Genomic DNA, 24,680 nt, shown 5'->3' with positions numbered 1-24,680 from the left:
TTTGAGATGGGGGTCCGCTGCCAAATACATACATTTTGGGTGGTCCTTGACATGAAGGATCTAGCAGATCTACAAACGAGTGCCGCTTGTAGTGCGGCACTAGGTGCCTTGCTATGAGCTTGTATAATATACATTCGATGTATTCGATTTTAACCATTATCTTCAAATATTATCTAATATATTATCTGCTATTTTTTAAGATAATGGTTAAAATCGAAAATGACAGATTCTTTCCTGCTCTTAATGGGTAACGTGATGCCATAGGAAGGGAGAGGAGATGAGAAAGGAACAGAGCATGGTAGGAGAGGAGAGAAGAGAGGAAAGGAGATGCTTTCACTGCTGACCCCAGCTGCGAGTTGAAAGTGATTTACCACTAATTGTTTTCTGTTCACCTGAACTCACCTCATCTTTTTGTTTCAGATTAATTTGAATGATCTCTTCACAGAAACCAACAGTCATGGCCTCGCCTTAATACGCCATATTAGTTCGTTGTTTCTATTTTACAGAGATCAGCCTAAAATCCAGTGATCCCAAATGCATGTTTTCAAAACGTGACAATGTTTACAGACTACAGTATGCTTTGTTGTGAATCTCGGCCCAAGGTTCAGTTCTAGTGCTGTATAGAGGTTCTCTCTCACCATGTTCAAAAATCATTTTCAGTAATGTGATTTCACAACCTTGGAGGTCACCTTAGTTATGTTCTGCTGACCAGAAAATATAACAATAACAATCCTCCTACGGACCCCCCCCCCCTAAAATTATTATTGGTCACCATACAGTATTATATCAGCAGTTGTACTTTTCCACCCCAGCACAAAAACTGGTCAAATTTAAGAATGAGGTATGTGTGAGGACATATTTTCTCAGAATCTTTTCCTCTAATCCACATATTTTGTTCTCTAATTCCCGAGTAGATTCTGTAATTTACAAAGAGCAAACATTGGCTGCTAGGGTGAAGCAGTGTGTGACGCCTGTCCTTTGTTGAACCACTTGAAACCCAGCATGCCTATTCACAGGGGGTAACATTCTAAAAAAATGTACGATCTACAAGCTCACAAGCTCACAACCAGACGCATCGTGAGCTTACACAACGCTTACCAGTAACTAGTCCATTTTACTAAGACTTAAGTGGTTAAAGCTGTCTAGGCTGCTGCGTGACCAATGATAATCCTGTAGCCAGAGCAGGACGGGTGGGTTGGTGGAATCAAGGGACATTCCACTCATTCATTGGTGCCAGTTACATCCAACCAGTGCAGCAGCAAGCATGGTCGTGACTAGTGTAGTATTTCTATTTCCAGCACTGCTCTACAGGTGGTGCACCAACACATTAGGAAACACTCCCTACATTGTCATTGTTGTACACAGATTATACCCAGATATAATCATATAAGCCAGATAAGAACGATCCGTTAACACATTTTCAAGCATGCATTATGGACAAAAAAGACGACATGCAATTTTCTACTATACTCAGACAAAACCGAACATTGTGCTTGACACTAAATACCTTAGAAACACATAATTCAACTGCTACTCTGGATGGTATTACCTAAAGCTGGACGCATACTCCACTTTTAGGTGACCACCCTCTCACGCGGTGGTTGGAAAACTACAACATGACGTCACTGAGCCACGTTGAGCCAAGTGAGTCACCACTCACCCCAACACATCTCTCTGTTTTTACTAACCGAAATCACCCTGCCGCTGTGATTGGTCTAGAAGTTGGGAGCATCAGTCATTGTGAATCCAGCAGTATCCAGTGTTCAGGAGGTTTATGTAGCCCAGCTGACATATCATACTGGTATCTCGGTCATAGTAGAAGGTCCATCTCTTGATTGATTGATTGAATTGATTGATTGAATATTTTATTAGGCAAAAAATGTAAAACAGCACAGTTACATTTAAAATACTTTGTCTAACAGGTCCGTTCATAAAAGTCCTTGCGGACTTGTTTCCAATGAGGGCCTTGGTATTCAATTCATAGGCATATATAGTGGCACCACAGTTCAAATATCATTACAAAATAAACAGCAAAAAAAATAACACTATGTACAACAAAAAAAATTAAAAAGAGGGGAACAAAATATATATATGTACAAGAACAGGGGGGGGGGGGAGGGTCTGCTATCTAACGGGAAAATGGTACTACCTCCTCCTTTGGCCTCCTGAAAGGTGATTTTTTAAGGCTCTTTTAAATGAGCCCAGCGAACTGCATTTTTTGAGGGATGGAGTTAGACTATTCCAATCCTGGGTGGCAGTGCTGTAGAAGGAGAATTTGCCCATGTTTGTTTTATGGGTGGGTGGTACCAAATTGTTGTTAACACTCCCTCTGGTATTGTGACTGTGGGTGTCGCTAACCTTTTGGAGGTATTTACTCAGATATGCGGGAATATCGGGCAAATTTGCATTTACAATTTTGAAGGCCAGTCCCATTTTTTGTTGTTTAACCCCGTCTTCACCCTGAGCCAGCCTAGGCTGGCAAAATGGGTGGGAGAAAGGTGGGTCATGGGCCCCAATCCGAGGAGTAGCCGAATCAGTTTGTTTTGGGAGGTTTGAAGCTTAGTCTTCAGTGACACTGAGGTGTTGGAGTGCCCATTCTTTTCCAGAACAGGGTGTTTTATCTATATCCATAAGGAGGGCAACACTAACCGCAATTTGTCATCACGGTTAGTGGTGTTGTGGTACTTGGTCACCTAGAATTGTTAGGAAATTGTGAGCTGGGACATCACAGAACGCATCTGTGTCAGTTTAGATTTATTTAGCAGAATAGCAGATATAGCTATATATCTGCTATATAGCTCATACAGCTCTGCTATATAGCTCATAGCGCGGCACCGAGTGCCACGCTATGAGCTTGTAGATCTGCTATTTTTGGCTCAGGCTTACCTTGGACTAGCCCTAGTTAGCCCTAGACTAGTTGTGCTGCTAAAGCAGTGGTTCTCAACCAGTGGTCCGGGGACCACCAGTAGTCCTTGAGAGGGTTCCAGGTGGTCCCCAGCTAAATGATGGAGTTGGTAACCAAATGGACCCTTATACAGTAGATCTTTAACTCTTGAGCACAAAATGAAACCAAATGGACCCTTGTTTTACACTCTCAAGAGTTATCATTTTACACTCTCAAGAGTTAAAATATTGTTAAACATCTGCATTACTTAATTAAAGAATTGTTATTTTGATCAACGTTTGCCTGTTATCTCTTCCATCAATACAGCATGGAATTGTGGACAAAATCGTATCCAACAATAACAAATAACAAAATATTCTAAGTTTTGGGTCTGAGAGTCTAAATCTCATCTCAATGGTGGTCCGTGGCTCAAATGCCGAATAAATAATAGACCGAGATATGAAAAGGGTTGAAAACCACTGTGCTAAGTTCCTTCCACTCCCTCTCCATCTGTAGGTATTCATGTCCCATCAATGCTTGGTACTACCTTGACATCTTTCCCCAAGTTTTTGGTGCTTTCTAGTTCCATTGCTGTACAGCTCAGGGGCCAGTTGCACCACCTCACACTAAATGTGCTTTGAAATGTGCTTTATAAATAAAATTTACTTACTTACACTAAGTTCAAACTTAGCCTAGTTATAGCTTAAATGGCTTTTAAAAAAAGCCATTTAACCCATTTAGCCAGGAAAGTGTCTCTTTAATTTTTTGATTTCTTTGGCTATTCAAAAATAGCAGATATACAAGCTCATAGTGCGGCACCGAGTGCTGCGCTATGAGCTTGTAGATCTGCTATTTTTTGTTTTTTATGTGAAAATTTGTGCAAATCTTTAAATATATATATACATTTTTAAGATATATATTCAAAGATTTGCACTCATTTTCACGATTTTCCAAAAAAATAGCAGATCTACAAGCTCATAGCGCGGCACTCGGACAGAGATACTTTCCCGGATTGAATGTGTTTAAGCTATAACTAGGCTAAGTTTGAACTTAGTGTGAGGTGGTGCAACTGGCCCCTGGCCCCTCCCTCCCACCCTCAGTCTCAACCCAACAGGCCATGGCAGATGGACACCCACCTAGAACCAATGGGAGTTTTTCCTCGCTGCCATTGCCAAGTGCTTGTGCTCATGAGGGAATTGTTGAGTCTCTGTATATTACAGTAAAGAGTATAGTCTTGACCTGCTATATATATATGTAAAGCATCATTAGATAACTTCTGTTGGGATTTGGCGCAATATAATAATAAAAATAACTAGATATCGACAGACAGAGAGGTAAAGAAAGGATGATGAATGTACAATAGTACATATGATAGACAATTCATATGTACTGTAACAATATAATTTTTTTGTCAGTAACAATTCTATTAAGTTGGCACAAATACAATATTATCATTGGCCAAGGTTAAAATCTGGGCTGCATAAAGGGGACATTTATTTCCCCCTTGCAGTCCAATCCGATCAATGATGATAAGTTATGCTGCTATTATGATGTCACACTGATCAAAGGTTGCCCAGTTTTCAGGAACAACATTTGGTGGAACAACATCATCAACAACAATTTCTGACTTTGGTTCCCTGAGCCAAAGAGGCATGCCTTCACAATGATGCCAAGTAGGACAGAGTAAAACATAGCAGGACACCATTTTCACTGTTTTCAATGGAAACCAGCGACATGAAGACACAAAGACACATCTGACGTTTGTAGCTCTAGCGAGAAAAGATACAAAGATACAAAGCTACAACTGTAGCTCTGATGTCCGCACGTTTGATGACGTCAGCGACCGCGTTGAGCAACACAGATACAAAGCAACACAGCGACAAAGATGCGGTGTATTTTTGTATCTTTGTATCTTTTAATCTTTTAATGAACACACCATTATGGCTGTGTTGCTTTGTATCCGTGTTGCTGAACGTGGTCGCTGACGTTATCAAACGTGCGCACATCGGAGCTAGCTTTGTATCTTTGTATCTGGAAGTTGAACCCAGCTCAACTTGAATGTGTAGCTTTGTATCTTTGTCGCTATAGAGCTGCAGCTACAAACGTCGGATGTATCTTTGTCTCTTCATGTCACCGGTTTCCATTGAAAATGAATGGTAGCATGTATCTTTTAATCTGCCTGTGTGAACGCACCATTAGTCAGCAGTAAGCACTGCTGAACCCCTATGCATACAAACGTAAATAAAAATGTTCTATTAGCACTAGAACACTAGTACAGCATTCAGATATATAGAAACCTAAAGTTTGGACTGTAACATGGTACTTGCATTGCTTCAATAATATGAAGACTGGAAGTGTCATACAAAGTCACAATCCTATACCTATACATATGCTCACGCACACCTACACAGACATGCAAAAATAGTACAGGACCCCGTGACAAAGAACAGCCTTATACTGCCCTCTCCTGGCCTTGATGATACAATGCTGCTAATTTAAGAGGCAGCAGCACTGCTCTGGCCTGCACCCTTTTGTTCTAATGTGGAAGCACAGGGATATTTTCTGTCTTTGTGCAATGATGGTACAAGGACACGTCGATAAGGGCCTCCGACGTCCATTACAACCTTCATATTTTGCATCACATTATTGATGATCAATGGTTATATAGGGGGGATTATGAGGCAATATGTTAACAGTCCATAAAAGACGAATCATCACAAGAATAAACAAAAGCAATCGTTGTGCTCCATTTACTCCTCTTGCGCTCAACAGTGATCTACATCCACCCTGAGCAGTTCTACTTTTAAAAGCAGTTCTATTTTTAAAAGCGCACCGTCTGCCATTTCCTTTTCTATAAAGTTACCCAACCTTGAGTGTGCACTCTACTAAAGACATACACGGTCTTGTGAGTGGATGGATTCCTCTAACTCACTCACCCCCCCCAACCAATGAAGGAAGGACGCCTTAGGGGATGTTGAGACTGCACCATTGTACCACACCCTATTCGCCTTTTCCACTGCTTCCTCTGCTCCACGATTCAGGTACGGGGGCATGGACTGACATGACAGCTGCAATGCTTGTGGAATTCCTCTAGTGGGAGCTCTGGTAGTTCTGGAAAAACCACAGAAACGGGGAACGCAGCAGCATGGATACTTTAGCCAGCGGCTGCAGGAGCAGCAGCACGACTACTGGAATATGAAGCCCTGATGATATGTGAACTGTGCATAGATGAGACAACTGTGTGGTATCTGGAGTCTTGCGCTGTCTTTTTTGCAGTGTACGTACACGCAAGACCTCTTGTCGTACAGTATGTACTGTGATACTGTATAGGTAGCGCAAAGCAGGGCAAGGCAAAGCTCTGTTTCAAAGTAATTACTGTGTATTGGTTGTGCTTGGCGAAAAAGTGATCTTTTCAACTGGTGTTCGGCTGGAACTGAATCCCACCAGAGCATTGACCCGTGTCTTAGTTTTAGAAGCTTTATGTTCAAAGGGGTGACTGACTACTTCAGACACTTACGACTGGCTGTTGAGCTGTGCCGTGTGTGTGCCATGCACATGCATTTGACGTCTATACATAAATTATGTTGAATTAACAATTTATAAATACATTCATTATATATACACACACGACAGGACAGACTTTTCTCTTTGCTGTGGGTCACGGACAGTAGTAAATCCCGACACACTGTACTTTCCTACCTAATATACACACACACACACACACACACACACACACACACACAACTAGGTAGTGTGTACACCATGGGTAGTGTGTAGTGAGTACACAGTGAAAGAATAAGCCTATGTCTATTTTAGTAACAAAGGAAGAGGGGGCAGTGCAGACAGGAGCACATATGCCATGAAACGCATGCACAAAGCCTGCTGTTCTGCACTGGGCGCTCTTCCTCTCCTCTCCTCTCATACCTGCAGTAGCTATTTTTAGCCCAAATGGGATGCTGGGAGCCGGCGTGACTGCAGAAAGTAAGGGGGGTGGGGGTGGATGGGGTTTTAACCCCTCTAAGGCAAGTGAGTGATGAAAAGCAGCCTTTGGCTACATCTCTTAGTATGGAAGCTCATCACTTAGATCAAATCAAATTATCCCTCACATTGCCGTCCTTCCCATTGTTGAGCAACATGGCGCTAGTGTGGAATTTGGCTCAACATTCCCGCTCTGGATGTAGGGCAGATCGATATATATTCTCTGGAACACCATTTCCTACGTCCTTCCCGGTAAAGATTTTGGCATGCTTTCTGTGCTGACATCCAATCCATTGCCAAAAAATATTTCCCCTTAAAACATATCTCACCATGGAAAAAAGTGAAGGTTGTAACAAGTACACAAGAATTGGCTACATCACATTTTCCGTTACATGTGCCTGTCTGTATCTTGTACTATGTATGTGGTTCTACATTATGCTATTCTTTTCACTTGCAAGGTAGGAAAGAAAGTAGTACAGCGTGTAAAGATTAACTACTGTCTGTGACCCACAGCAAAAAGAGTCCTGTCCTCGTATCCAATTAGCGTGTCACAGCAACACATGCAACCCTGCAAAGAGGGAACTAGAAAATGGAAACAAAACTGTCAGATGATTATCTAGGTACACTTCCTGACATGAATCTAATATCAGGCTTACTTCGATTATATTATGTATATATAATCGAAGTAAGCTTGATATTAGATTCATGTGGAATCTGACAAGAGTTTTGTCAGATTATTCTCTAGTTCCTTCTGTGCACACACACACACACACACACACACACTTACTTAGGCGTGTGAAAGCTATGAGTTGCAAAAATGTGAATGGTGACCACTGACCAGTGACCACTCAGCACATACTGTACTAGTTGTGCCACCAGACAAGATGTACACATTGGGACAAAAGTGTTCCACTGTTTCTTGGGTTGTTCAGTAGACCCGCGGTACAGTCAGGCATGATTCCATGCCCTCATGTGTGTACATGGCAGTAAACATTCCCCTGGGAAGCTTATTTCAGTAAGCAGGATTAGTGTTCAAACTAGTGATACAGAATTTTAAGCATCTTGATGCACTTGAACATTTGGCGTGTTCAATTTACAAGGATAACACCTTGCCAAGCCATAACAACTGATAATCTTTACTTAAGCGTTTCCCAGTTTATAGAGCAAATCCTGCTCCTTGAATTACAGCCACAGAGCCAGCGGACCAGTGCAAGAAGGAGGGCTTTAATTGGCTGTTGATCAGCAGCACCGCTTAATGAGCCATGACCGCGATCTGACTGGGAGAATACAGAGTAAACAAAACACTACCTGATGGTTGTTAGCGCAGTCAGGCCTCAACTTCAGCCAGCACAGTGCAGGGCAGAGCCCTCCAGTCTCATTTTCTTATCTCCTTCATTCTATCTCTCTCTTCCACTTTTTGTACTCTCCCTCACTACAAATTATTCTAAGAGATTCACATAACTCTTTAAATTTCTAATTACTACCATATTTTAGTGTAGCCCTGCTGGCTGTTCCAATGACCAATGTGGAATTCATCTCAGGGGCGACATACTAAAGCCTATACAACTTGTGCTATAACCGCACCCCCCTTCAGTGGGCCAACGCGTTAGTGCCTCTGCCTACAACGCCTGCGGGCAATTTCTTTAGCCCGTATAGTTTTTGACCGCGACGGAGGTGCACCGTCTCAAGCGAACTTGAGAAATAAATAATAATGCATTCTAAGTGACGTCACGCATGTTTTCTGGCACATACGAATGTCTCGGAGCAGTGTGTATGGGCGTACCTAATGTACAAATTCAAGAATGATGAATCAGACTTCGCTTGTGGAAATGCTCGCACAAGCATTTTAAGATCAAATATGCATAAGCATGTTTTGTGAGTCGTGACTGAGGCCCATTGATGTCTCTAAATAGTAACACTCAGTTTGGCGTCATACTTAAGTCACGCACAAAACACAAGATCAACTGAATGTGTGGGCACAAATATTCTGGTTTGTGATTAATCTATAGTCATTAGTCACTGTAAGCAATGACCTTAGGCAATAAGCTATTCTTAGAGAGACAGGAACAAAATACCAGGGCAACGATGTGATCTTGGTCCTTGTTGAGTTAAAATGGACATGAGTTAAAGTTGGAAAAAAAAAACGGTTGTGTCTGTCTGCTTGTGAAACACACACACTCACACACACTCACAAATGCGTGTGCCCCTGATATGCTCTCCCTTATCAACAGGCTCAAGGCCTGGCCTGATGGAATGAATAGTACCAGGCTTGGGGCCATTACCAGGGGTGATCCAGCAGAATAAAAACCAAACGAACACACACACAAATACTTCCATTACCTCAGCAAAACGGTACATTCTTAATATATCGTCTTAAGCACAAATTCCTAGTGGAATTGCACACACACATGCACACGCACGACCTGTGAGTGAGGAACTACCTTCACATCTAGGACAAGAAACTAGCCCGGTTCAGTTCAGGACGGGGCCATGTAGCAATAGCTCCACTCCTCCAAAAAACAAAACAGCTACTGATAACCAACACTCACCTGGCAATCAAAGTCTTGGAAGTTGCGTGAATTCTGCAAGAGAGAAAAACAGCGGAATCAAGAAACGTCACATCATAGTGTCTTCACAAACTAGCAAATGAGGTGGACTGTGCGTGAGGCCTGGCTCTCAACTGTGACACAATGGAAAAGTTGCAACACTCCTAGTTTGATTCCGGCTGGAGCTTGGTGTTACATGTCTGTCTAAATAAATGAAAAACTCTATTACCACACCCCTTCTTCTCATCCCCTGACAAAAAAAGCAATAAACAGAAAGCAGCTGTGTACCCCCCTTTCTCCCTCCATGGCTCATATATCTTTTTATACAGTAACCTCAATTGACTGAGTTTTTGGTTCAAATGGCTGATTATACATGCAATAGTCATTGAACGACTAAGCATCATCTTATACTACAATTAGAAAATGGTGGATTCTGTGTTTTTGTGGCACATCTCCCAAAACACCAGGAAGTTTAATTGTCTACATATACGACTTTTTTGCACTTTTTGTGCCAATATTTTGGCAACTAATGCTGCGTTTCCACATACCAGTCCCAATACCACACTGCTTGCTTGTGCCATAATTTCCAAATACAAGGACCCGGGTCAAAGTGGGCTCAGTGGGGCCAAAGAGGGCCGAAAAGGGTGGTCTGAGGCAGGCCAAACAGGGCCAAACAAAATGTGCAATGCCGCTTGCTACTGATTGGCCGTGGTCATGACGTTTTGGTAGACTAAAGTGAGGACTGTATTTGCTCTCCCCCAGGAGAACATGTAAATAGTTTGCTGTGATTGTCGTTTTTATTTGTATAAATATTTTGCGCTGGATTAGCTGTGATTTGCACTGGGTTTGCTGTGATTGATTTGTTTACATTTGTTGTTAATAAACAGTTTTATTAACAATATCCATTTGGTTCCATTTTTACACAGACCTGTAAGGGTCCATTTGGTTCTTACCGATAGCTGGAGTACTCCTGCACAGGTGATTTGCATTGGTGTACAGGACAACTGGCCACTTGTTTACATTATATTGTTAGGCAAGAAGCAATAATCTCCACCTATGTACCGGTACTTAAATGACAAAGGAGTGTCAATGACCGTAGTCTGCTACACATACCTGTGGATTTGATAGGAGGGGTACTATTGTGCTATGGAAACGTGGGATATTTTGGGTGCTGGGCTGTGCAAGGTTATGCGAGGCCATAAGGTGCGGTGTGTGGTGCAGGGCTGCTATGTGGAAACGCAGCATAAACATCTTTTATCTAAACTTTTCAATTATTTCTTGGATCATGGAGGAACTCAATTTCCATTCTGGCAGACACTGCTCTACCTCTCTTATTGTCTCAGCTGTCCTCGTCCCCATCTGTCCTCATGTCTCTACTTGTGATGTCTTTATAATGAGCTGGCCACTAGGTGGAGTGAGAGGTCAGCTCTGGCATCATTCATTCATTCAAATGGGGTTTATGGCACTTTGCCCTGATCACCACTCAGGAGTCTTTGACAGAACCAGTCAATCAACCTGGTGAAATGTACTCCATTCATTGTGTCCCCCTTTCCCCCCCACCACACAACAGTGATGCAATCCCCCCTGAAGCTCTGAGAACTTGCTGTCAGTGACAACTGAATGGGAGGTTGAGAGAACAGACTGTGATGTTCCCAGATATAGCCTTTTCTTTGATCTCTCCTTAATTCATTCTCCATGTCAATCCATCACTCGATCACTCTTCTGCCCCCCTAGCCTTTAGTCAGCCTACAGCCTCCTGATTTTTCCTCCCTTTCCGTTCACTAACTCGCCTCTTTTCGACAGTAATACAGATATTATGAATTATTCACTTTGATGAACGGAGCTGAGTGCATATTCAGTTTTAATTGTGCGCTCTACAAATACAACTGTTAATTACTGTGTGCAGCAGCCTGCACACGTGTTTGCATTTCTGCCAGCTCAGCAGGAGGCCACAGTCCCCAAACCCTCACCTTGTTGGTAAGCAGGGGCTTGATTTCGGTTAACTGTACATCCTGCAGCTCTTCCATCGTCCTGTCTGGTCAAATGTAGACTGCTCTGTGAACGGAGAGAAAAATACAACTTAGCATCATCCACTAAGTAAGAATACTGCACAAACACCGTTGCTTATTAGTTGGTATGTCGTGGAATGCCCCAACACCATCCATTAAAACATAAAACAGGAGACCACAAGGGTAGGTAAATGCAAATTCCTATAGAAAGGAGGTGTAATTCTCTGCAGCCGTTTTCCTTTCTCGCCTTTGCAAATACAGTGTTTTGCATTTGTTGACGACATGTCAATATCGTGTTATTTTTTATGCCATGTTGATGAATTGAATACATTAGGACCACAATGGAAAGTCCCCAGGACCTTTTGTGTTATCCTTTTAGCCTTAATGTCTGACTACCTTGTGTCGTTTACATTTCAGACTAATAAAGTATTCAATCAATCAATGTTCATATGGAAAGTTATGAACACCGGCTGGCAAATTTAAAGCATGTCAAATGTCCATACATTCGGAGGGGGCTGCTATAAAAGAAAAAGAGTACAGCATCTGTATTTTCTAATGTGTGGCACACTAACACAAGCTTTGCGCACACACCTGAAAGACATACATATAAAAAGGACCCGAGAGAATATATACATGCCAGATTAATATTTTGGGCAGAATGTGGGTGATTGATTGACTTGGTATGGGGCTGACAGAGGCGCTGCCATCTCCTGCCATCTCTCTGCTCCTCTTCTACTTCCTGATCTGACAGACTGTCATGTCACATGCTGGTTGGCTGGCTGCTCGATACTTGGTGATGCGTGAAATGTTTGGGGTGGGGACTCAGGAGGATGGATGGTTGAAGGACATCCGCGCCATCAGTTCTTACAGGAAAAGGTCACCCTAGGTGTTTTATGCATGTGCATGCATATAGACAACCAAGCACACGTGTGCGCATGTATGCATAGACAACCTACACACTATCACACACACACACACACACACACACTAAGTCCACCTGATTTGCTTTCCCCTTGAAAACAGCAATTTGTCCCTGCAAATAATTACAAAGGACAACAAAAAGTCCTTAACAGCCCCTTCCTCCTTGCTCTTGTTCCCCCCGTGGCCTGGTCTCTCAAGCCAGACAACTTCTTCACAATCTTTGAATGCTACAGACTCCTGAAAGCCGCAAACAGAAGCCATTATCTGTTAATCATTTCAGTTACGAAAATATATTTTAAAATATCTTTCAAATATATTACTGAATTTCCATCTCTACTCTGCAGTTTGATTTACAGTAGCACAAATTTACACAACTGCAAAGATTAAACAGAAGTAGGGGGAAGGCCGAAATCCGTTTCTTCGGATTTTCAGTGATTCCACTAGTACCATTACACAGACTATGGCGTAAGCGTTTCAAAATTGTGTGAGCCAACAGTCCGTCTGGAGACACTACCAGTGGCCTGGTCAGCCTCCACAAGGTGAGGACAGGAACGGGGTTTGGGTTACCCGACTACCTGGCTAGTGTTACACATACACGATAGAGCCTCAACCTCAACTCCCCTCAACTCCCTCGTCTTTCTAGGTCAATGCATACAACAGGCAGAGGGAGGAGAACACAACCACACTCTACACCACCCAACAGAGGCAAACAGACCCCTGCCTCCCACCCCCGGCCCCAACATGTACACAAACACCTTAGATTAGATGCGAGATGCTGATAGAAATCATCCATAAATACAAAAGTGCGCTCCTCGGAGCACAGGTCTCCGCCAGGCCGGGTTGCCTACCCAGGGCCTGCAAACTCTGGTCATAGTAGCCACTTGGAATGGGATCTGATACATGAACATGAACTTATACATCTTGATCACATGACCCCAGAGAGATAATGTGTTGGATCTGTAGTAGTAGCAAAAGGTGTGTTTTGAAGAAAACGCACTATGGCAGAAAATGTAATCTGGCACAAAGTTTAGGGGTTATAAATTGCGTGATGATGCAATGAATCCAGGGGAAAAATATGACGACCTACGGTTCAAGTCAAGAGTTATAAGCCAAAACGTGAAGTGGGCTGTTGCCGCTTCATCATGAGGATTGAGGAGATTCAAAAATAATAATAATAATATTATGTGTAAGGCTGAAATACACAGCACTTCTTATTGAATAGCAAGAAATGTAACTTAATTTAAAGCAATTTATTGTTAAACTATATAGTAGGTTTGTAGGCTACAGTTTAACAACCCAACAAAAGGTGTCTGCTGGATAACATTGTAGAACTGTTTCATTACTAATAGGTCCCAGGACCGAAGAAGGTCCCAGGACCGAAACGTTTGCTTTTTAATTCACTATGAGCACAGAGCACTTAATGAGCATTTAAAATAAAGAAAATATATTTTCTTAAGTCTCTAAGGAGTTTTCCTTAAATGTTTTTTGCAGTTGTTTTGCCAGTTTTCCTATATATTTTTTAAACCACCGCACCTGCAGTCAACCGTTACCAAAGGACAAAGGGCGCAACAGTTTTCCCTGTTCTTCTTCATTACTAATAATTAAATGCTAAAACATTTGAGCGGTTAGCAAAAATGTTACAGACTATATCCTGGAACTGGATACCAATCCTAGCAAAATGGCATACCATTAAAAAATAAAGCAGTTTTTGGAACAGTACTACTCCCACCAAAAGGCATATACTGTTTTTTTTTAAATCGGTATAAACCGTTTTGTAAAGTGGCATACCACTTTTGGAGGTAGCCGTCTCTCCCAGAGAGAGAAAGCTGCATCAATGGTGTGATAATATTATTGGCCATCATATGGCCATCAGCACACCCAGAAACACTGTCGTTGTTCATACGGGTGTGTATAGTAAGTTAATAAAAGCGCTGAAGGTTTAATTACAGAACCATCACATCAAGAACACACTGCTGTGGATCGTTTAGAAGCACTCAGCTTTCTACAATGACATAACTGATCAGCATACAGGGACTTTTATACAAGTAGTGGTCCCTTCTCTTGCATTGTTTTACATCTTAGGGTTCTATCTGTAGCCACAGTTACAGTCTCAGGTCTGTACTAGATAATACATCTCTATATATCTACCGTGTGTAACACACACACACACACACACACACACACACACACACACACACACACACACACACACACACACACACACACACTAAAGCCAGCTCATATTTAAATGCACACGCAAAACAATGGTCAAGTCACGCACACACCAATAATTAACAACCATATGCTGTTGGTGTGGAAGTTTTTCAGTGTGAGCAGAAAATAACAGTTTGATTGAGCAGTTGAATACTATATAGGGTGTTGCGTGTCAAAATGATTAGATCTACAAGCTAAAATGCGTTGGGATACGACGCCAGTGTTATCTTGTAGATCTAGTCAGTGTTGCCTACTGTAGCAATGACATCATCAAATGACATCATCAGATAGCATAATCAAATCTGTAACCTCTTGGTGGGTCTAAAGTGATAGACACACCAACAAATACCAAATTATTATTAATTTACATATTGAAACAAACAAAAGAAGGTTCTTTGATATTTACCACATTATTCCAAACTAAACATTTTGATTTGTTCCCAGAATGAATTGAGTATAGGGGAGACAACATGGGTGATGTTGGTCCAGCAGAGTTGATCTCTGGCATCTGTCATACAGATGTCCGGAACCCCTTCCCTGTTTTGGAGAATGGAAGCATAAGCCCTTGTTTCAACCAGCTCATCCTGGGAGCACTGCCTCATGCTGGCATGGCAATCTTCAGTGTCTACTACCTTTGCATACCAAGGTACAGACTTCCTCAGAGGTCTACTCCATGTAGCTGGATGCTTAGGGCGGCATCGGCCCTGCTAGTGACACTGTTCATCATCGGGGATGTAGTAGTGACTGCCCTTCTCAACCAAGACGACATGTACCTACATATCTTGGCTGATGGCTGTGCCATCTTGGCCTGGCTGGTACATTTTGGCACCATGATATTCCTCCGGAGGTCCATTCTCAGGGGAACCAGAGGCCCTCTGACTTTACTACTGTTGGTTCTTCTCACTGTTCCTAACCTTGTAATCACCCTGATGGCTTATTACCATAGTGAGGCATATCTAAGCAAAGAACCCCTCAAAATAACACAATTAATACTTGCCTCAGGTCGGACATTCCCTCTCACAGTTTACATCCTGGTATTTATGTTTCCCTGCATTGGTGACAGAAGGGCGACCATGTATATCAACACCGTGGATGGCACTGAGCTCATTCCAGAGAGTTCTCATCTGGATACAGGTGAGATGGTCGCCGAGGATGGTAGCGGCTGTGTCTCTGGGCTTCTGTACTTGTGGCTGAATCCGCTCCTTCAGCGAGGGCAGCGCGGGGAGTTGGACAGAACAAACGACATCTATCACCTCCCTCAGAAACTGCGCACTGCCGTCATCCAGCAACACTTCTACCACTGCTGGGAGGCCAGCCAGCAGGATGCAGCAGCCCGGTGCAGAAGGCAGGATCAATGGCCCAGCCCAGTTGAGCTGCACAGCGAGGTAGTTTTGATGAGGGTGCTGCACAAAGCCTTCGGGCTGAGGTACTACATATTAGGCCTTCTGAAGCTTTTAGGCAACATGCTGGGCTTTGCAGGTCCCCTGCTCCTCAGCAACCTGGTTAGTTTTATCGAGGATGAGGGGGCCCCTGTCAGCCGAGGCGCCTGGTGTGTCCTGGGACTCTTTGCCAGCACACTCCTATCGGCCGTCCTCCAAAACATTTTCACCTTTCAAGTGTCCAAGGTGGCATTGTCCGCACGCGCTGCACTTGTGTCGACCATCTATGGGAAAACCCTGCGAGTCAGCAGCAGTGGGTTGGCACGTTTCACCCTGGGCGAGGTGGTCAACTTCATAAGCACCGACACGGACAATGTGGTCAGCTTCTTCAACAGCTTCCATGAGCTGTGGAGTTTGCCCTTCCAGTTTTCCATAGCCCTCTATCTTCTGTACCTGCAGATGGGCATGGCTTTCCTAGGAGGGCTCTTCGTGGCCTTGCTGCTTATACCACTCAACAAGCTCCTTGCCTCCCGTATCGTTGACAACAACAAACAAAGGCTCAGGTACAAGGACAGTCGCGTTAAGCTGATGGCAGAGGTCCTTTTTGGAATACGCATCATAAAATTACACAACTGGGAAACTCATTTTACTCAAAAGATTGCAGACTGTCGCAAACAAGAGCTGTCCCATCTCAAAGCCATCAAGTACCTGGATGCCGTGTATGTCTACACCTGGGCTGCCCTGCCTGTAGTTATGTCCATCCTCACCATTGTCACCTATGTGCTGCTGGGACACCAAATGACCGCAGCTAAGGTATTCACCACCCTGGCTCTGGTGGGCATGTTGATCCTGCCACTCAACAATTTCCCCTGGGTCATCAACAGCATCCTGGAGGCCAAGGTGTCCCTGGAACGGATCCAACGGTTCCTCAAGCTGTCCAACCAGGACCTTTGTGCATACTACAGTCTTGTGTGTCCCAAAGACCCTCGGATATCTGTCCTGTTGAGTCAGGGCTCTTTCTCTTGGCAGGATTCTGATGGCACAGATCATAACACACAGCAGCATATAGAAATGGAGACTTGTGTCACTAAAGGGAGTCTGCTGCTACACATTATGAATCTCAACATCACCAAGGGCTCCCTTGTGGTTGTGGTGGGAAAGGTTGGCTGTGGGAAGAGCTCATTACTGGCAGCCATCACTGGGGAACTCAACAGGCTTGGTGGTATGGTGTACGTTGAGGAAAGAGAGGCTGGATTTGGCCTGGCCTCTCAGGAGCCCTGGATCCAACGTGCAACAGTACAGGACAACATCCTGTTTGGAAGAAACTACAACCCCACCTTTTATCAGACTGTGATCGAGGCCTGTGCACTCACAGATGACCTCAACATTCTTCCAAAGGGGGACAAGACAGAAGTAGGTGAGAACGGTGTGACTCTGAGTGGAGGACAGAAGGCTCGCTTGGCCTTGGCCAGAGCAGTTTATATGGAGAAAGACATTTACCTTCTTGATGATCCCTTGGCAGCAGTTGACAATGATGTTGCCCATCACCTTATGCAGAAATGCATCATGGGAATCCTCAGGAACAAGACCAGAATCCTTTGCACACACCGCATAGAGTTTGCGGACAAAGCTGACATGGTGGTCCTTATGGATAATGGGACCATCATTAAAACAGGCACACCAACAGAGGTCCTGCCAATGGTGGGGGCAGTGCCTACAAAGCACAGGAATGACAGCAATGCTAAAGATAAAGAAAGTACCGAGCAGGTGGAAGACCTGGGTGTGTCCAATGAGCTGCTAACAGAGGATGAATCTGACCTATCAGGGGAGGAGCAGAAGCAGGTGGGCGGGTTAGCGTGGAAGGTTTACCAGACCTACTGGGTGGCTGTGGGCAGAGTGCTGTCTCTCTCCATCCTGATGTCTCTGCTTCTCATGCAAGCCTCAAAGAACGTGTCCGACTGGTGGCTGTCTAATTGGATCTCTGAGTTGAAAAACAACGGTTCCTCCTGGATTAATGGTTCCTCTACAGTGGCCTACAACTCACCACACCTGCTGCTGTTCTCACCTGGAGGGCTACTAGTGTCTCCATTGCCCTCTATGAAAAACTTTCCTGTAGCCACAATGAGCTCAGAGATATTCTATCTGATAGTGTACAGCTCCATCGCCATTGCCAACACCGTGTTCACTGCCGTCCGTGCTTTCCTCTTCGCTTACGGAGCCATATGTGCCACAACGGTAATTCATAACAGACTTCTGGACAAGGTCCTTAAGGCCACCATGACGTTCTTTGACACCAACCCGCTGGGGCGGGTCCTCAACCGCTTCTCCTCAGACCTGTACACTATCGATGACAGCCTGCCGTTTGTGCTCAACATCCTGCTAGCCAACATATTTGGCCTGGTGGGAATGCTGGTTGTGATGACTTACAGCCTTCCCTGGATCCTGGTTGCTCTGCTCCCCCTGGGTCTGCTTTACCATCGTACGCAGAACTTCTACAGACAGACCTCCCGGGAGCTGAGGCGTCTCTACAGCCTCACACTCTCACCCATCTACGCCCACTTCTCTGAGACACTGAGCGGGCTGGGCATTATCCGGGCCAGTCGAAGCTCAGCCAGGTTTGAACAGGAGAACTTAAGGCGTCTAGAGCAGAACCAACGCTGCCTGTTCCTTAGCAACGCTGCCATGCAGTGGCTTGACATTCGCATGCAGATGATTGGGGTCGCTGTGGTGACTGGCATCTCCATGATTGCAGTCATCCAGCACAACTCCATTGACCCAGGTCTGGTGGGTCTGTCTCTGTCCTATGCCTTGTCAATCACAGGCCTGCTGTCTGGCCTCGTCTCCAGTTCCACACAGACAGAGATGCAGCTTGTCAGTGTAGAACGTATTGATGAGTACTGCAGCAGCCTGCCCACTGAGCCACAGCACCAGAACCCACAGGTGCCGCCATCATGGCCTCAGAAAGGCAGGCTGGAGTTCTGTGGAGTCGTGTTGGCCTACAGAGAGGCTTTGCCTAATGCCCTGGATGGTTTAAGCCTGGTGGTGCATCCGGGAGAGAAGGTCGGAATTGTAGGCCGTACAGGGTCTGGTAAATCCACACTGTTTTTGGCACTGTTCCGGATGGTAGAGCTGAACCAGGGACAGATCCTCCTGGATCACCTGGACATCAGCACTGTGGGCCTGGCTCAACTCAGGTCCAAGTTGGCAATTATCCCTCAGGATCCCTTTCTGTTCAGCGGTAGCGTGAGGGAGAACTTGGACCCCAGAGGGCGGTACACGGACCAGAGCCTACTGGAAGCTTTGGACCAATGTCACCTCAGACATATGGTCGACAGGATGGGTGGTCTGGATGCTGAGGTAGGAGAGAAGGGGAAGACATTCTCTCTGGGTCAGAGACAGCTGTTGTGTCTTGCCAGGGCTCTGCTGACCCAGGCCAATGTTCTATGTATTGATGAAGCCACAGCCAGTGTGGATCACAATACTGATAAACTACTGCAGCAGACAATCAGACAAAGGTTTCAGAACAAGACTGTTCTCACAATTGCTCACAGAATCAACACCATCATGGACTCTGACAGGGTGCTGGTGATGCATGCTGGGAAGGTTGTGGAATTTGACACACCCTCTGCTCTGTACCAGATAGACAACTCAGTCTTTCACAGGCTAGTAGATGGAAGAGGAGAGTGACACCGTGAGTTTCTCAGTGAAGACGGCAGCACTTTTGACCCAATCCACATTTACACAGTTGAAGTGGCTGTAAAAGGGTAATAACATGTAATAATTACGTACTCTCAATTTAATATGTTATTAACCAACCAGACAATTTTTTATGATTAAAATAATTGCCAACATCGTTTAAGAATTGTGAAAATACATGCAGTTCTCTCTACCTTGGTGTCTGCTAAGGCTTGCTATATTTCCATATTTCACATGCAATTTGGCACACAGAAAATGTGGAGTTGTTTATAGTTGTTTGAATATGGGAATGCGTTAGGGGATTATGTTATGAGACTTTATGTATAGTGTTGCGTCATGGTGTTAATATGGTGATTTGGGTTTGTTTTCACTAGCCCCTCTGCCTTTTCTTTTACATCGTGTCGCTTTATGTGGCTGTGCTATGCATTATTCTTCGCTACACAACGCAGTATAAAGCGGAGCTCAAGGAGCTCGAAGGGCAGTCATTGCAAAGCTGGCTGCCGCTATGTAACTCTCGTTCTGTCTATTATTTGAAATCATCAATTGAAGCTGCACTGTATGTTCAGCAATTAGCATATTACAGCAGGAGTAGCACACTACAAAAACATTGCTACAAGCTTGTAGATTATATACAGGCTATTTACACTATTTTCGCACGACACTGTTGTGCGAAGAAGTAATGCTGAATGGGGAAATTGATTGCTTCTCGATTATTCGAAAAAGTAATCGATAATTGGAGCCCTAATTTTATGTTATTTCTTTCAGCCAGTTTATATTAAAGTTGGCTAATGGGAGGGTGGGCGGGTGGACCTCTTGACTCAGCCATACAAACCACGGCTACATCACTATAACATAAATAAACCACGGCCACGTCACTCAGACAACATAATTGAGCTTCTCTTCTTCCCAGCTAAATCCAGCCCCACGCAGGATCTAACTTTTTCCATAGACAACGCCCTGGTGACTTTGGTTCCATCAGCCAAGAACCTTGGTGTTGTCCTGGACAGTCAGCTCTCATTCAAGACACACATCACAGTGGTCACTTGATCCTGTAGGTTTACAAGCTATAACATTCGAAGGATCAGACCCTTCCTCACCCAGGAGTCAGCCCAGCTCCTTATCCAGACATCAGTCATATCAAAACTTGACTATTGTAACGCTCTCCTTACTGGCCTCCCGGCATGTGCACTTAAGCCTCTCCAAATGATCCAGAATGCCGGAGCACGCTTGGTCTTCAACCAGCCAACATTTTCACATGTCTCCCCCCTTCTCCGCTCCCTCCATTGGCTCCCAGTTACTGCCCACACAGAGTCAAAACACTGATGTTGGCACTACAAAGCAACCAAAGGTATGGCACCCCCATACCTTCAAACCCTGATCCAACCCCTCCTGCTCTCTCAGATCAGCTAATACAGGGAAGCTGTCAGAACCTTCGCTAAAACATCCGGGACATCTCTCCACACGTCCTAGACTCTTTCACCTTCTGGCTTCCAAACTATGGAATGAAATCTCCATTGCAAATAGACTGATGATAGGTTCTTGGTTTACTTATGCATTAGTAGATTACTATTTCTATGCATTTCATGTATTACCTTGTGTTGTCCTTACTTACTGTAAATCACTCTGGATTAAGAGCGTCTGCAAGATGCCTAAATTGTATAACCATAAACAAACCATGAGTCAGCTCCATATATGGGCACAAAAGGGGGAATGCCCATATATGGGCATATACTGATGACATCAGGAATCTCCATATATGGAAATAAAAGGGACAAGGACTGACAGATACAGAGATCTCCTTATATGGGAATATAGCGGCCCGAAATAAATTTATTTACTTTTATATTAAAGAAAGGTTACAAAAATGTTTTGTTTTTTGGCCATCAATTATAGCTTTTAGAAAGAAAATCTGAATTGGAACAATCGGTGAAGAATATTCCAATCTGTGCATCTCCATTATAAAAATCAATGTCACTTTTTAGACCGACCAAAATCAAGGAAGAGGCAAGACTAAGTCGTAAACTGACATCCAACTTCCCTGCCCTCTATGCCAGTACACACTGATGCACGTGCACTTGGAAAAAACACTGCACATTCATTTTTTGGTATATCCAAAGCATTCGCCATCACGAAAATAAAACAACACTTTCTGTGGACACAGCTCCTTAGACGCCAACCAATAACGGGAGGTTCCTGTGATGATGACGCATTCCAGGTCGGAGTCAGCAGGAAGAATCCTGCAACCCTTCCCGTTTGTAAATCCCTAAAGTGAACGCGTGGTGGACAGGCCACAGCTGCCTGCTGACGCGACACGCAAAAAAAGCAAGAAAAAAAAAGCAGAGGGGTCAGAGGTCACAGTATCGGGAAAGCAGATGGGACATGAACAAACAACAATCCACAAATTACATAAAACAATCAGTGGGGGGTGGGGCCCACAAAATCCCGCCAACAAATCCAGCTCAAGGGGAGGGGAGGGGGCACAGGGTAGTGACTAAATAATGTTTAGACAAGTAAACTAGGGAAAAAAGAAAAACAAATACTCTGCATGCTTGAGCAGATTGAGCGTATTGGCCGGATCAATCTCAACAACTTCCTCAGGCTGTCACAGAAAGTGGGACGGAGGCAAAGGCCAACTATAATCGTAGCCTGCTAAACGGCTAATTGAGGTGTTACCCCAACTGACAGACTGATGGCTCAACCCCACTGACCTCTTTACTACAGGCTTACCTAAGCACCTACATGAAAGAATAGCGAAAAACAATTACATAGAAAAGAAACCATCATTTAGGCCGTGGGCCATGTCCCTTTATCTCCTTCAGTTTTTAAATGGACCAATCCCCTGCAGGGAAAAGTTTCTGCATATCAAATTTCAAGCCCTGAATGAGATTTAAACATGCAAATGTGTCCGTTTGAAATGTTTAAGTTTAGATTGATCCCTTTCATTAATGTGCACAAATGGTTGGAAACAACACAGTACTCTTTTAACAACTATGAAAAAATAATGCAATTCCTGGCTAGGATGAAAGAAATTCAAATTTTCAGAGTCCGTGATCAACAACAACATCACTTAAGATCCATGTTGGCTGAAATGATGGCCTTTAAGTAAATGGTGTAATATTAGCTCAGTCTAATGAGCGTTTACCTCAACAACAATCACCCCAAGGGCTTGTTGCTTTAGTTTCAACCTGAAACAAACACACGGTTCTCATGTTGCTCAAGACCCCCCCATTCCACCCCATTTAACCTTGTATCAAATAACCTGATAGAACACCAGGCCCCATGATTCTACACTACACTACCATCATCACCATCCACCTCTGTTTCCAACACAGTCACTTTAACCATGCTACTGTACAACATGCACTGCCGTTGCCATAGCGACAAAGCCCGTTGCCAATGTTTATTCTAAGCTAGTCTAGCCCCGAGGGACAAACGTGAGGCAGGGAGACGAGAACAGATAGAAATGAGAAGAAGAGGCAGGCATTCAGTGGTGTTAAAAACGTATGCTTTCAAAATATGATGCAGATTCTGTCTAGATTTGGCGATGAAGCTGCGATTGCTGTGGGGAAATCAGGAAAGAAATTTGTTTCTGTGCCAGATGACAGGAGATGAAAGTATTTGTCGTCTGTGTGATTTGCGGGGTTTGCCCCATATTCATCCCATACCATTAGCATGGATGGAGATTAGGGCAGATGGTGGGGGTTGGGAAGCTGGACTACAACAGCTGACAGTGTGGAACGAGCACCTCTATTCTGGGTCACAAAGATGCCAGGCTTGGCTGGTAGGGTGGATTGTTGTTAAAATTGTCTTATTTGAGGCACACTGATAGATAATGATGCAGTAGTGCATCAACCACATACATGCAACATACCCAGTTTGAGGTTAGAGAGTGGGACACAATGTCACACAATGTCTCCAGCAATCAATTATCAGTCTGTCTAAGATAAATAGGAAAAATGGCCGTGTTCATATGCCATCATAATCAGTTTTACATCGCTCTGGTACTTGTAGACAAACACACTGACACACAATCATGTCATTTCAATTAAATTTCCCTACAAAGCATGTAGCTGCCAGCGGAGCCTCAACTCCAAAATGCTAAATAGCACACTGCTTGCCACCACAATACAGAGTGGCAATGGATGAGAGGCTATGCTGGAATTAACGACACCGTGTGACATGCGACCAGGGTCAGCCTTCACAACAGCCTCCTGTCTGTGTTGCTGCTGTAGCAACTTAAACCTACACTATGTGGTGTTGAGCTAGAATAGAACACAAGCCGCCGACTTCCGTAAGAAGTTCATTTGCGTTGTTTCTCTATGTGGAAAATGCGCAGGTTGTTCAGCTGTTCTCAATAAGCCTCGTTAACCCACACGTCGCGGGGCATTTGTGTTGAAAATACTGTGTATCCACTGCGTGATTAAAATGTAGGCATAGGCTAAAAAATAAAAATCACATAAAAAGGATTTAAATGTTTTAGCTACACTTGTTGGTTGGTGGAGACGCAAAACTTTGTGACAGGGGTTACTAGTGAATTGTATATTTGAAATGCAGTGTTGTTGACATGAGTTCTTACGGAGTATATTAATGGATACTCATATGTGGGTTACTAGTACTACATATTAAGCTTAACTTTAGGTCTTACATTGTCATGTCATCCGTTTCAGATTTCCGTTTCAGATTGCATTTTGTTAATCTGCTCCAATTTTCAGAAAGAGACAGAGACGGCGAGAGAGAGGGGGGCAGAAAATGTAGTAGCCTACAGTTTTAATACTGATTTCAAAGAGCAGTAGAATTAGGTGGGTTAGGTATGAGGTCTACCCTATGCATTTCCTACAGCAGATGTCGCCTACTGTATGTTCTATACAAAGATGCAGGGCTCATAATAATATTAAAAAGATAATTTTACATGTCATGAAACAGATAGCAAGTAGGAACTAAAGAACAAGGCAGAAAAAAAAACGCTATGTGGAAAGGGAAGAATAAGAGAGACGGAACAGAGATTTGGACAAAAGGAAATAATAGAGACATTTGCGACTTTGCGCCAGTATTT

General features: G+C 43.9%; 2 protein-coding genes across 3 annotated transcripts in view; one reads left to right on the top strand and one right to left on the bottom strand.

Moving 5' to 3' along the window:
• The window catches only part of ndrg3a (ndrg family member 3a), a 52,306-nt gene that overhangs the window by 12,763 nt on the left and 14,863 nt on the right, over positions 1–24,680 (bottom strand). For both annotated transcript variants that reach the window (XM_080421059.1, XM_080421060.1), the window contains exons 2-3: positions 11,379–11,463; positions 9,412–9,444 (exon numbers count right to left, since the gene is read on the bottom strand). In XM_080421059.1, coding sequence (XP_080277185.1) covers positions 9,412–9,444; positions 11,379–11,435 — 90 coding nt within the window. In that variant the 5' untranslated portion in view covers positions 11,436–11,463. The remainder of the gene's footprint in view (positions 1–9,411; positions 9,445–11,378; positions 11,464–24,680) is intronic.
• On the top strand, positions 15,023–19,618 carry LOC308083026 (ATP-binding cassette sub-family C member 10-like; the record flags this gene model as incomplete). The annotated part of the gene is made up of 1 exon (XM_080425122.1): positions 15,023–19,618. The coding sequence occupies one exon, from the start codon at positions 15,023–15,025 to the stop codon at positions 19,616–19,618; it is 4,596 nt and encodes a 1,531-aa protein (XP_080281248.1).

Source organism: Gymnoscopelus braueri, assembly GCF_963280865.1.
Source record: "Gymnoscopelus braueri genome assembly, chromosome: 3".
Taxonomy (NCBI): domain Eukaryota; kingdom Metazoa; phylum Chordata; class Actinopteri; order Myctophiformes; family Myctophidae; genus Gymnoscopelus; species Gymnoscopelus braueri.
The sequence above is the reverse complement of the archived record's forward strand: the minus strand, read 5'-3'. Positions and strand labels throughout refer to the sequence as shown.